The sequence below is a fragment of the Azolla caroliniana genome, unplaced genomic scaffold (assembly GCF_043228905.1).
Source record: "Azolla caroliniana isolate FFs.n. ecotype wild unplaced genomic scaffold, voAzoCaro1.0.p SCAF_4, whole genome shotgun sequence".
NCBI classification, from domain to species: Eukaryota; Viridiplantae; Streptophyta; class Polypodiopsida; order Salviniales; family Salviniaceae; genus Azolla; species Azolla caroliniana.
The window spans coordinates 3,212,477-3,226,036 of NW_028230439.1; the positions used below are offsets into that span (position 1 = coordinate 3,212,477).

Here is a 13,560-nt window from a genome sequence, read left to right on the forward strand (position 1 = left end):
GACAAGTGAACACATGGGTTTGGGTTTGAACTTTTTGTCCCATCCCCCAAGTTTTAGGTTTTAGGTTTTAAGGTTAAGGGCTTCATAATGAGGGGTTCAATCATTAACCATTGTATTCATGATCACGAGTTTGGGTCTTGAGCTCTCGGAGATTTCGATTTATATACTCTCAATGAAAAGTGAACATAATGAGGGGTTTCCTTCAAACCTAGCCCTAACCCAATTATCATTGGTTTTGAGTTTTGCACCCTTGTTGTCATTAGTTTCAAGTTTTCATCATCAATCCATGATCAAATATAGTGATTCTTAAACCAAGAAACAAGACTCATGTATCATCATGAGCTTGACTTGATATTCTATTGTAAGGGATTTATTCGCTTTCTCGGCATTTACACTTATGTGATTCAATGATCTCAAAAAATGTAAATGAAGAGATGTCTTTGAGCTGACTTCATGAGACCTTCACAAGTCTTGATGATCTCAAGTTCTTGCCCATATAATGATCCTCCTTTTCGCATTACAGTGACAAAACGGTCATCAAAATTCTTCAAGGATTTACTTTTGTTATGAAGACACCCTTGTCATCACATTCGAATAAGCTTACACATTAAAAATGTATAAAATGATCTAATATATCCATAAGTTTTATTTTAATTGACTTTCAGATCATAATTATCGCTAGTTGATATGAGAGAGATCCCTACTTTACAAATGCTTACCTCAACGGTAGTTTGATTTCAATCCTTCAATAATTCTTCATCCAAACAACCGACTATCATAGTTTTATTCCAACCTTGAATCTGACTTTGTGGATCAATTTTACAATGTTCTATGGAACTAGCTTAAGTTCAATGCTTCAATCGAAACAAAAATAGAATTAATGAAAGCACCTATTCATGAACCAATAACAGTTAACACACACATTCTCCAATAAAGAATACTTTAATTAGAAACGCATATTACAATCCCAAATATACTAACTCAAAGATCTACACCAACTTATACAGCAAACCCCTCCATTTAAGGTTCTCAAAAATAGTATGTAAGATCACATCATAAAAAATTAGTGTCTCATTACAACAATAAACATTACACAAACCCTCTTATGGAGGTAATCTAAACAATGGGTCTTGATTCAATTATCTCAAGTTCAACTCAAGTGTAAATGAGCAAATGTCTTTCTCGACTTCGTGAGGATACCTCCGGTTATCAAGACCCAGCCATGTTAAATTTACACATAAAACAATGTACAGATTGATGTAATATACACATATTTTTAGTTTAATTGGCTTCCAGACCATAATGGTTAGTTGATCTGGGACAGATTCTTATTTTATAAATGCTTACCTCAACAAGCAGTAAATTTATCTAAAAGCCTTGAGTAGTTTAATCTCAGTCCGACAATTCTTCATCCAAACCAACCTGTGAAAATCCCCTAGTCATCTAGTACATGCATGTTTCAAGAAGTGCTCAACCATCTTGCATCAATAACAACTTTGAATCTGATTTAGTGGATCTCTTTTACAAAGTTCTCAAGAACTAGCTTGAGTTCAATGCATCAATCGAAACAAAAATGGAATTTACAAAACCATCAATAACCAATAACAGACACACTTTCTCCAATCCACAATACTCTAGTTAGGAAAGAGCACTACAATCCCAATTAGACATCAACTTATACTGCAGACCTCTCCATTTAAGGTCCTGAGAAACAGTATGTAAGATTACATCATAAAAATTTAGTGTCTCATTACAGCAAACCTTGATTACTCAATGCTAACTGTAATGATTTCTCTTCTTAATATCCTTGCAAATCAAGGAAACAAATATCTGATTTTAAATCAATCTGCATCAAAATCTGTGTTTTTCTGAAACTTGGGACACGTTATATGCCCATGACTTACACTCACTTGCGTTTACTGTTGTTCTATGTACATGTTATATGCCCATGACCCTAACTGGAAAGAACCCATGCTTAATTCTAATGGGAACGCGAGTGGCAACTACACAATACCACGTAAAGCTTTTGGTTAAGCTTAGTTTACTCAAATCTCAAGTAAATCATCATATATGACAGGTGCTCGTACTCGTTCTGTAACCGAAGGTGCCTTTTTTTGGGGAACCTCATGCATTACTACATCATCACCATTCATCACCAAATCCTTAGAGATTGGTCCACATTTCGAAGCCTTCACGCTTTGAGCCCAAGCACATACTGCCTCAGTATATGAACGTGAATTCTCAGGCTCTAATTTGGAACGAACAGAATCCATCTGCCCTTTCTGAAATGGCCATAATGTCACTTCGGTCTTGTTCACAAGAAGTGATGGATTTTTCACTTGAGATGCTTGACTCTTCACTGGAGGTAATGGAGAAGCACATGATCCATTCTCCACTGTTCGTCTCCGCTTCGTTGCAGGTTGTTCATCAATATCCATGCGATCTTCATCAACCTTCCTCTTCCGAAGCTTCTGCTATCACACCAAATATATAAGCATTCCTACCCATTAGCATTTATAAAAACAAAGGAAAAACTATAAAATTTCTAAATATGTCCCTTAATGTTCTTATTAATTGTTTCTGTGCCCGTATGGTTTTTGGTTCCCCAAAAACCCTAGGAAGAACAATACAACATATGGTTTCTTGCTTGACAACGGATTTCTGCCCATTCCCAACTGAAATTAAATGCATAATAGGCCAATTAAGTGCAATGTCATGTACAATGCTAATGAATAGAAGCTAATCTCACTTCTATTGATAATTAATTGGACGGTTATATCCTCGCTAACCGTGATTACAGGACCACCTCTCTGTTGATCATGATTACTGGGCAATCAACGTCTACTAATTATGATAACTTGGGCATTAGGCTCTCTGCTAATCATAACTCATCATAATTAATTTGGTTTCTTCACAAAAAGTAATTACCTGTAATTTACAAGCAGTAACTATGTGTGACATAGGGAGATCAACAAAACACACGTGGGATCTTGCTCGTCAATGGATTTCCGCACCTTCACTACAGAAATTAAATGCATAGTAGGCAATTAAGTGCAGTGTTAGTTACAATGCTAATTCAGAGAAGCTAATCACTCTTCCAATGATAATTAATTGGACAGTAATATCCTTGCTAATCGTGATTACTTGAGCACCTCTCTGTTGATCATGACAACTGAGTAATCAGTCTCTGCTATTTATGATTACTTGCATGATAGTCTCTGTTAATCAAAATTCATCATGGTTATTAGCTTTTCTCCCAAAAATTAACTGCCTGTATTTTACAAGCAGTATTTATTGGTGAGAAAGGGATTTGCCAGAAAATCAAAAGATAATGGCATCTTAGGAAGTATTAATAAGCATAAGAGCATAACACTGTCTCCCTTAAAAGTAACCAAAACAAACAAGACTAAGTTTACATTCCACCTGTATATCTTTTGCTGATGCCATTACGGCCTTGTACTCTTCCTTGTACCGAGCCCTCAGCACATTCCACAGAACCCCTCCTGGTGTTCTTCGCCTCCTGCCGTCAACAGTCATCTGACCACCATGTGCTTCAATTGTGTCAACCTGCACTCATGGAGTTCCATTGTTCCCATTAATGGAGATTTGGATAAATATAAAATACTTGATGTAATTCAATCATATCGAGTACCATTACACTCCATATGCACAATTGATATTAGAAAGCAGCCATATAAAGTAGCACTATGTTATACAATAGAGACTAGAATCTAATCATATCAAGTAATATTTCTGGAATAGGCTTAATTTCTCAGCACACTGAGAATAATACACATCATTGTTAAATGCAGAATAACACAATAAAGCATACGTTTTGGGTTTCAGGTTTACCAATCCCATAATTTTGGGTTAGGTATTTTATTTCTATTTGATCACCAAAATGTGGCCTCTCGGCGACCTCCCAAAATACATCTATTAGCAGGAAAACTTCTTGGACAGTATGAAAGCGTGCAACTAACAGAAGTACTAAGAATGCCCAAATTCAGTTTTGTACCTACTTGTTATAGGATTCAAGAGGTTCCAGATAAACAAAGATGAACTTGTTTTATATTTTTTAAACAAAATTTTGAACTTTTCAAAAATCTGTCAGGCTTTCCAAACAAGAACTTTTCAAATGGAAAACTGTTTTAAACCCATATTTTTGTTAAGCTAACTTCAATTACATCCTAATCAGGGAGCAATTATGAATAGGGAATGTTCACTAAAGAAGAAAGTGCATGTCCCCCTTTCTTTCATTATGCTACAATTCTAAACATCTGATTGACTGAACTCACTTAAAATCAAAATACGTACATTATATATGAATGGAGGTACTGTACCTCTCGCACCAGCTCCTTCAGCACATCAAATCCTAATCTTTCAATTGCAGCCTCAATAAGGAAAATCTTAGGCTCTTTAAGACGTCGACAAAGTTTAAAGATAAACCTTCTGCAACCATAAAGAATCAAGGCTTGTTGTTAGAAAGTCAAGTCATTGATCTAATGAAATATGTGAAACTAAACAATGTTCATAAACAGTACTTGCTAGCACCAGGGCCTTCTTCATAGTTGTTAGGGCCAGGGCCTTTTCCTTCTTTGCGCTTTTCCTGGCATCTCTTTTTCTTTTTCTTCTTTCTTTTTGTATCCAGTGCTTTCTTTGTCTTTTGAATGACAATGTCAACATCGTTATCAGTGAAACGATGATCGCAACCTGAGAAAGAAAAAATGGAAATAAGGAGAATGAGCCAAGATCTCTCTTTCTAAAGTCACAAATTCTTATTTGCAAAAAAAAAAATGGTTGCATGAAAATTTGAATGAAATGTAAGCAAGGAGGAATTTGAAATCTGAAAATAAGTTATTTTGTCAAAATTTATTTTGCCAAAGTTGGTCTCTATGTTTTGGCAGGTTCTCTATGTTTCAAGTTCACAATTGAGATGTGATTTTCTGAATTCACAAGTGCAATGATGCAAGCTTTTGCCTTTTCTTTTTTCATACACAAGCCTACTGGTAAGAGATATTTGTTTATTCTTTATTGACGATCAGACCTTGGGATCAAAAAAACTATTTTTCTAGATGTTCCTGGGGATGTATGTGATGTGAGAGCTGAACCAATGACCTTGTCCCTGCAGAGAATAATCTTTACCACTCACTATCTCTATCGCTATCTCTAAAAGATCTCTCTCTCTCTCTCTCTCTCTCTCTCTCTCTCTCTTTCTCTCTCTCTCTCTCTCTCCGTATTTTATATTTTAGTTTGTTGTTCTCAGAGGTAAGACAACTTTTTCAAATGTAATATCTTGTTTTGATCTCATAGGCCATTTCCGTCTTCTAAAAGTCATTAAAATTGTTTGCTTTCCTGGTTTTCTTTCTAATAGTAAATAAACCAGAAGGAATTTCAATATCTAATTGGGGGCCACCTGAAGGTGAAGCAATTTCTCCTTCTTCTAATACAGGAGGAGGAATGTCGATGGAAAGCTGAGATGAATGGCCAGGAAGAGGAGGATGAGGAGAGGGTGCAACAGCTAGTGTGGAGGCGATGGCGACAGAGATCTTTTGGTCATCTGCTTCTTCATTATCATCATTAGGCTCTTCTTCTTCGTAATCACTGAGCTCATCGCAGTCCTCCTCTGCGCTCTCCAGGATAGCATCCAGCCCCAACTCCATAACACTATACCAAGCCTTCTCTGCCCCTGCCTCTGCCTCTGAGTCTTTATAGGAGCGTGCTTATTGCTTCATAATTTGGTTACCTGTACACACACTACTTAGCAATATGCATAGATATATACATATGTGTGTGTTTTATTAAGAGAAGACAAAAAGAAGGTGCCTTATGAAATTTCACCACAATTTTGCTACCATTACCTCAGACATGTACAGGTGTTTTTATTAACACATCTACTAATGAACATAAAAAGAAAGAGAAGCAGATGGCTAGATGACCAGATGGACATGTGTAGGTTTACCCAACGGATCTCTAGTGTCTTCTATATTTGAGTCATGTGTAGTTGCATCTTTTCATATTTCCTATGATACACTCTCTGCGAAAAGAGCAAACAGATGAGATTCTATCAAGTATTGCTCCATATAGCATATCATCCCAAACGTATTAAATTGGACTGGAAATAATATTGATCCATATTATATACAGTTATATATCTATCACGAATGATAGTGGCCAAAAAAATGCCCAAATTAGTAAGTTGGTCCCAGCGTAGTAAACCTTCAAAGTGCAATGCTTGAAGGTTTGCGTCGTGTAGTCCCCCTTGGGGAAAACTCGATTTAACGTCAAATGTATTGACCACATACATTTGACTTTAAATTGAGTTTCAAGCAAGCAGTCCTGCTTAAAACTCGGTCAGGACTCATTGAGTATTCATTAGGCGAGATCCTTCTTTCTCACGAACTTTCGGGGTGTACACTTTGGTGGGTCTTATTGCTTTTCTACATATAAATTACATCATTCCCGAAGTCCATGACTGACCGACTAAATCCAGTGTTGCTGCATCTTTGTTTTACTGTGGGAAGACCGTGTCCAAGTGAATCTACTCTCGATCAACTAAGGAAAACTAATGACAGCCATGGCATTGTGGTTCGGTAATGAAAAAGAAGAAGAAGAAAGTACTACCCCTGAGTTCAGGAGCTCAAGTACCACCAGTATGTATTGATAGTATGGATATGAGTACAACTAGTTCGCCATCATGCAGTCAGACGCCATGCGAAACCATTGCTTCGTCATAGTGAAGCGAATGTGCTTAGAGTTGCAGAAAACACGAGTTGCGATGTCAATCTGGCTTCTAGGAAAGCGAATGAATCAGGTAAAACTTATACTCTCTTTATATGTCAGATCATGACTCTCTCTCTCTCTTCTCTCATCAATAAATGCCATCCCGGGGCAGTCCTGAAGGTGCAATCTCATCATTGACTTAAACCCTTGTATTTATTATAGGAAACAGCGTAGTTCTATTCATGGTTATATCTTATAGGGGTTGGAAGCTAGTTGATCACTTTCAATTTGTGCTCCAGTTAGGAATCGGCTTAAGCGGTTTGGGAGTTTCCAAACTTGAACCGAACTAGTTCCTAAACCAAACCAACGAAACCAAACTGGTTTAATGGCTCAGGTTAGTCTTGAGCCGATCGAAGCCATTGACGATTCCTACTTGCAAGGTATGTTGAGCTCATAGTAACAGCATCCAAAGGCACTAAGGTTGTCAACGAGCACTGCCAACATAAAAATCAGATTGAGATTTTGGGAGCTGGAGCACAAATTGTATAACCATGAATAGAAGGTGTTGGCTATAATAATACGAGGGTTGAAGTCGATATCATTAGCTACGATTGGTGGAGTAGCCATAAATGCTTCCATACGATGTCAAATGGTGAATGGCAAATGGTTCCATCCAAAGGCTCAAGGGAATGGTGATGAGCCGGAGCAAATTTCTACCTTACCTTTGTGGTCAGAAGGCTGGAAATTAAGGTGGCATACAACAATTTGTTAAGATGAACTTCCTCCGATTTTAGTTGGTTGGTCATGGACTTTGGGAATTATGTAATTTGTATGCAGAAAAGCAATAAGACCCACTAAGTTCAAGTGTACACCCAGAAAGTGGATGAGAAAGAAGGAACTCCCTTAATGAACGATCAATCAGTGACAACCGAGTTTTAAGCGGGCTTGCTTGCTTGTAACTAGCCCAAAGAAAATTAGATATTTAGCTGAGACATCAATCAACGAGCCAAATATTACATTGCAGCACGGTCCTTACCCTAGTGGCAAGTTGTTACACAACTAACCCTCCGTCTTGAGTTTAAAACTCAATTTTCTCACCTCTCTATTGCTCCATACATATCCTCTTAATTTATTAGATGCCACTGTGGAATGTATGGGTTTGAACCCATGACCTCTTGGTCTCCATAGGGCAACCTTACCAACAAAGCTACATCCATCTCTTTCGTCTATCCCCCTCTCTCTCTCTCTACTTCTTAACTAACAATTAACAAAAAGCCTACAAAAGGAAAAGCAAGGGGAAATTTTCATTTCTTCTTCTTCTTCTATTCGAACCAAAAGCAATCAAGAAACACGGACAGAGAAGAAAAACCCAACAAAAGTAGAAAGCAACGACAAATTTTAGGGTTTCTGAATCTGCCTGTCTCTCTTTCTTTCTCTTTTTTAATAATGATTCATCATCATCATCATTATCATCGCCTTCTTCTCTTCTGAGCTCAATCATCATCACCAACACCAGCACCGCCATCATCAACGTCATAATGAAGGAAATGTCAAAAGTTTCTCTTTTCAGGGCTTCTCAATTGTTTCCAGTTATTGTTTTTCTTCTTCGTTTTCTTCTTCTTCTTCTTCTTCTTCTTCTTCTTCTTCTTCTTCTTCTTCTTCTTCTTCTTCTTCTTCTGCTGCTGCTTCTTCTTCTACTTCTTCTTCTGCTGCTGCTGCTTCTTCTTCATCATCATTATCATCATTATCGTCAATGACATCATGAAGGAGATAATAGTTCAGTCTTGCAGGATGGTTAAAGTATTGCTTTATTGAATAGCATCAATCTCATATCCCATCCACGAGTATCACTTTGGCATAATAGCTATTCAAATCTATGAAGTATAGACTCATCGCATACATTCCACTTATTCGCCAATGGGACATTAATACCAAATTATTTAAGCTTTGCACCATTTGTAATGATTCTCCCCTTGTATGTAAAAGTGGTACAATGTCTCAGCTGTGTTGCCTTTATTGATTTGACAGAAAATGGCCTATACATAGCATCAAAAGTACATGAGCATAAAATAATCAACTTACTTCCATAATAACTCTTAGTGTAACAAAATGATTGATAGTTGAAAGTTTGGTCTAATGCATGCGTGACCAAGCGCTTGTTTGTGATGATGTTCAGCCATGTGCTAATCTTTCATTCCACGATAAAAAGTGAGTAAAGAATCTTGTTATCGGTACATGTAAGATTCTCAAGTCAAATATATGTAATTTTTGTCATTGAAAGATCTCTGGCATAGATCGATCCAGAATGGAGAGGACTCTGAAGCAAGAGAAGCATTTGTGATGACAGGATATAATGGCATTTATATGTCAATGATAAGGGTGGCGAGATCATGATCCATGAGGCAGAGACCTACATGTACAACCAATTGCTATTCCCAATCTATTGTAATCCCTTTACTATGTCCTGGTCAAGAGCACATTTGTGTAGCCCTTGATTGACATGTACAATGAGTACGAGTTATTGGGCTAGAGAAACCAACGATTATTCTTTGTTGATAGCTTGTTTGCTTGTACAATTGACCAGATATCGAGAGCAACAACCTCCATGATCTAGTGATGGTATGGCAAATGTGCCTAAAATCCCTATGCTCGAGGTCTTTGTTGTTATCAGCATGCCTCCATGCACTGTATTGTAACTCTTCGGCATGTGTCAAGGAGGAAATACAGTTTCTAAACTTCCTTAACTATTTCTGACATTTGATCCAACAAAAGGGCAATTCCAACAACTATTCATCAGCTAAAGGTTTTGACAATATCCAACAATGCACAAAGAAAACAGGCCTCTTATGTATAAAAACACAAAGGTTACAAAACATGACATTATACACAATGCATGGTGTTATGCATAGGCTTACATCAATGAACTGACATTGGAGAGAGAAAAACTGAAAACGAACTACAGATGTACATGAGGACTACAAGTAAGACAGACCCACCAAATTGGTAGGCTTTCAAAAACGAATGTTGCTTCTTAGAGAATGTGCATTAACCCCTATGTCGTTAGCCTATTTACACTCTAGCATTCCACAATAAGGCTTTGGTTAACATACTTACACCCTAGCATATTACATTAAGACTTTTCTAACATTTTAAACCTTTGGAACCTTAGAAGTTTGACTACATAAAATTAGGAACATATGGCATACTCTTATAAGTTTGTTAAAACTTTTAGGTATCTTTATATTTGTTTGTTAGCTTACTTGTGAAAAGTGGAACTATATATATAGGTAAATATAGCCCTGTTATTTTTCAAGGGCTATTTTGGGGAAGAAATGGAGCATTCTGAAGTTTTCCTCACTGTAATACTAATTATCACTTAAGCAATCTAGTTATCTCTTGGTATTCTCCCCTGACTAATATCAAAAAGGAAAATAAAAGGCAATGCTAATAAGAAACATATGACATACATAGACGAATGGCATATTGCCTACATAAATGATTTGAAAAAAGAATACACTTGCTGATCATTTTCAACAGATGTTTCATCGATAACATGATCAGAGTCATGATATCTCTCTGTTCCCAACTACCATCTGATAATGGACATGGCTCTTGCTATCTATAACTATGGAACTTTGGACATCGTTTCTCCTAAACCCTGAATCTTGTACAATAAATTTAGGGTTTAAGGAAACACACACTAAGACACAGGATACCTCTCGCAGAATCAGAACATGTAGATAAATTACGATAATTCCTTAAAATAGATTTTATCGGGTTTTCCCTCTGGCAAAATGAATTTTCAGGAAATACCATTAAGACCACTTAAACATAGATCCTTTCACGTAGAACCAGTTCCCAAAATTTCCTTTGGAATAGATAAATTACAATTATGTCTCAGAACCATATTTTCTCCGGTTTGTCCCTTGTCAGACCATAACCCAAAATGCAATTAGGTTTAGACACATTAAAATGAATCCTAGAAGCAGATTTTCTACGATTCCTTTCTCATAAGGCAGTCCCCAGAATGAAATTTTAGATGGTAAGGACGTGGACAGAATACGGAATTTCTATCGGAAAACAAGTTCTCAGAATACCATTCAGTGCAGATACATTACTAAAAGCTCTTTTAAAAATTTCTGAAATTTACTCTCATAAAATGAGTTCTCAAACATGCTGTTAACACTACTAGAAACCCACAAAAGAAAAAGATTCTCTGTCGCTGGAATGTTGTTAACATTTTTTTGCTTGAACAACATTTAGTTTAATCAGAATGTTGTTAAGACTATTCGAAACGCACAGAGAAAAGAAACAGAATTTTCTCTTGCCAAATCAGTTCACAATTTTTTATTTTAGACTGTTTGAAACATTCGGAGAAAAAATAAGTAAAAGAAAATCCTTGATGCAAAACAAACTCAGTCCAATCAAAAGGAAAAAAGTGAATTTTTCATGACATAGCTGAAGAGAAAGAATCGTGTCTGGTTTTAAGTATTTCTGTGATGATTAATAAAAAATATTATCGACATGAAAACACGTAGTCAAGATGCAGAATTTGAGTCTTCTTTTACTCTTCTGAAGCAAATCAGATGGTGTTTTAGACTACAAGAAACTCACAGAAAATTCAATATATGCATATTAACACACGGAAAAGAAAACAGGCTTCAATTTCATATCGCCAAAACCATTTCTCGAATATATATACATAATGTATGCATATATAGATCCGTATATCAATACAGAGAAAAAGGAAGCAGATTATTCTCTTGCGAACACAGCAGGAAACGGTTGAAAGACGCAAAAATAATTAAAAGAAAAGGGAGTTTAGAGCTAAGGACACCTGAAGAAGACGAATGGAAGTCGGTCTGTTTGTGAGGTTCGTCAATGGCGGGAGTTTTTCCGCGATGGGGAAGATGGTCAGGAAAGATTAAATCGGAGTCGACAACAGAGGAAAGGCGGGGAGATGATCACGCAGAAGATTATATACAGGAAATATGGAAAATCTCGATTAAAAAATAACGAGTAACGTAGGAAACGCAGACAAGAACCGAAAAGAATTAATTAATGGCTAATAATCTCAAAACCCTAACCCTAACCCTAACCCCATTTCTAAAAGTATTACCTCTTTACAAAACGATTGTTACCGAAGTTACTCGCCAAAAAAATTGTCGTAGATAGTAGATATGTACATACAATAATCGATCATTACTCCGAGAAGTTGAATCCTATAGATAGGTCTTTTTTCGAAGCTTCATCGCTTATCGAAATTACTTCCATTTCTAAAAGTATTCCATTACTTCTTTACAAAACGATCGTTACCGAAGTTACTCGCCAAAAAATTGTGATAGACAGTGGACACAATCGATTATTACTCCGAGAAGTTGAATCCTATAGATAGGTCTTTCGAAGCTTAATCACTTATCGAAATTACTTGGCATTAAAACTAAGGCAACACATATATCCTTCCTCCTTTTTTTTCAAAAAAAAAAAAAACTTCATTAGTAGAATTATGCATACATGACGAAATGACTAGACTAAAAACATTGCAGTGCTTGTAGCCATGATGACCTCGTAGACTCTAGAGTTTTCATTGATAATCCAAAAACATACACACAGATATCCATCTCATGTATTGAACTAACAAATGCACTTGATTGTCGCCTCCTGCTGCCTTAGCTGATTTCTTGAATCGGAGGAGAGCCATCAATATCCGTTCCCCCCACCACCACCACCCCCACCCCTTCTCTTGTACTGGCGCAATTTACCAAACCTTTGTGTATTTCGAGTAGGCAACTTCTAGTTTAATATTACAATTTGCCACAAGCTTTCTAAATAAGAGAAACTCTATTTAGAATTTCTTTGGTGGGGAGGGGAGGGATGTGATTGATTCAATTGTCATATCATTGGCTTTGTTTGTTGTTTTGAAGCGGCGTTGATGGGAATGGAGGTGGAAGTGGAAATGGAGGTGCTCCATCGTGACTTGTTGCGTATTTCTGATATTTGCAGAATATGTGATTTTCTTATAGAACCATCAATGTATGTCACTTACTAATTGATCCCATGGGGAGGGGAGGGGTGTGTGTAAGTGAATTTCTCGCCGATGATCAAGTGTTAAATATATTTATTAAAAATTGTTTTGCGTGCGAGAGATTCTAATAACCCCCACCTCGGTAATAATCACAAACCTTTGGACTTAGCCAATTTGTCTTTACACTTGGATAACGCAGAAAAATCAAGAGAAGTTCTTACAAATACATTCATTAATCAACTGGAATCACCTGCTGCGGCCTTTAATTGACTTAAACGGGTTGAGATACATACAATAAATTATATCCTCAACTATAGTCAAGATGATTGCTTAAACTAAAGAGTTCTGGAAAAAAAAATTGTACTAAATCAAGTTTCAAAATCTTTGTGGGAAGAGAAGTTCTTACAAATACATTCATTAATCAACTGGAATCACCTGTTGCGGCCTTTAATTGACTTAAATGGGTTGAGATACATACAATAAATTATATCCTCAACTATAGTCGAGATGATTGCTTAAACTAAAGAGTTTTGGAAAAAAAAATTGTACTAGATCAAGTTTCAAAATCTTCGTGGGAACGTTTCACTGCAGAACTCAAGCGTAAACAAACAAATGTATTTCTTGACTTCATGAGACCTTAAAAATTCTTGCACAAGCCTTGCCATGACTATCTCAAGTTGTTGGTCACACGATGCCCCTCCTCTTGGCATTACAGTTTGGTTATCAAGACATCTTTATCATCACATTCCAATCGTGACTCGACATGTTGAGGTAAGCATTTATAAAATTTACTCAGTCCAACAATTCTTTATCTA

The 13,560-nt window shown here is 36.6% G+C and overlaps 1 protein-coding gene and 1 long non-coding RNA gene across 2 annotated transcripts in view; both read right to left on the minus strand.

Annotated features, from left to right (window-relative positions):
- The window catches only part of LOC147864828 (uncharacterized), a 36,304-nt gene extending 27,496 nt beyond the window's left edge, over nt 1–8,808 (minus strand). Inside the window, exons 1-2 of the long non-coding RNA XR_015529682.1 lie at nt 8,803–8,808; nt 8,213–8,526 (exon numbers count right to left, since the gene is read on the minus strand). This is a non-coding gene — a long non-coding RNA (uncharacterized LOC147864828). The remainder of the gene's footprint in view (nt 1–8,212; nt 8,527–8,802) is intronic.
- Nucleotides 1,486–11,772, minus strand: LOC147864832 (uncharacterized). The gene is made up of 6 exons (XM_087318997.1): nt 11,558–11,772; nt 5,414–5,743; nt 4,542–4,710; nt 4,341–4,449; nt 3,424–3,567; nt 1,486–2,471 (listed from the first exon to the last, which is right to left on the minus strand). The coding sequence occupies exons 2-6, from the start codon at nt 5,658–5,660 to the stop codon at nt 2,046–2,048; spliced, it is 1,095 nt and encodes a 364-aa protein (XP_087175123.1). The 5' UTR covers nt 5,661–5,743; nt 11,558–11,772; the 3' UTR covers nt 1,486–2,045.
- Between the last annotated feature and the right edge of the window lie 1,788 nt (nt 11,773–13,560).

What these genes read in the sequence shown, in the direction of transcription:
- LOC147864832 (XM_087318997.1), bottom strand. Translation starts at nt 5,660, where the DNA reads ATGGAGTTGGGGCTGGATGCTATCCTGGAGAGCGCAGAGGAGGACTGC. An exon ending in GAAGGCCCTGGTGCTAGCAA is followed by an intron (nt 4,450 to 4,541) that starts GTACTGTTTATG and finishes TTATGGTTGCAG; the next exon opens with AAGGTTTATCTTTAAACTTT. An exon ending in CATCAGCAAAAGATATACAG is followed by an intron (nt 2,472 to 3,423) that starts GTGGAATGTAAA and finishes GTGTGATAGCAG; the next exon opens with AAGCTTCGGAAGAGGAAGGT.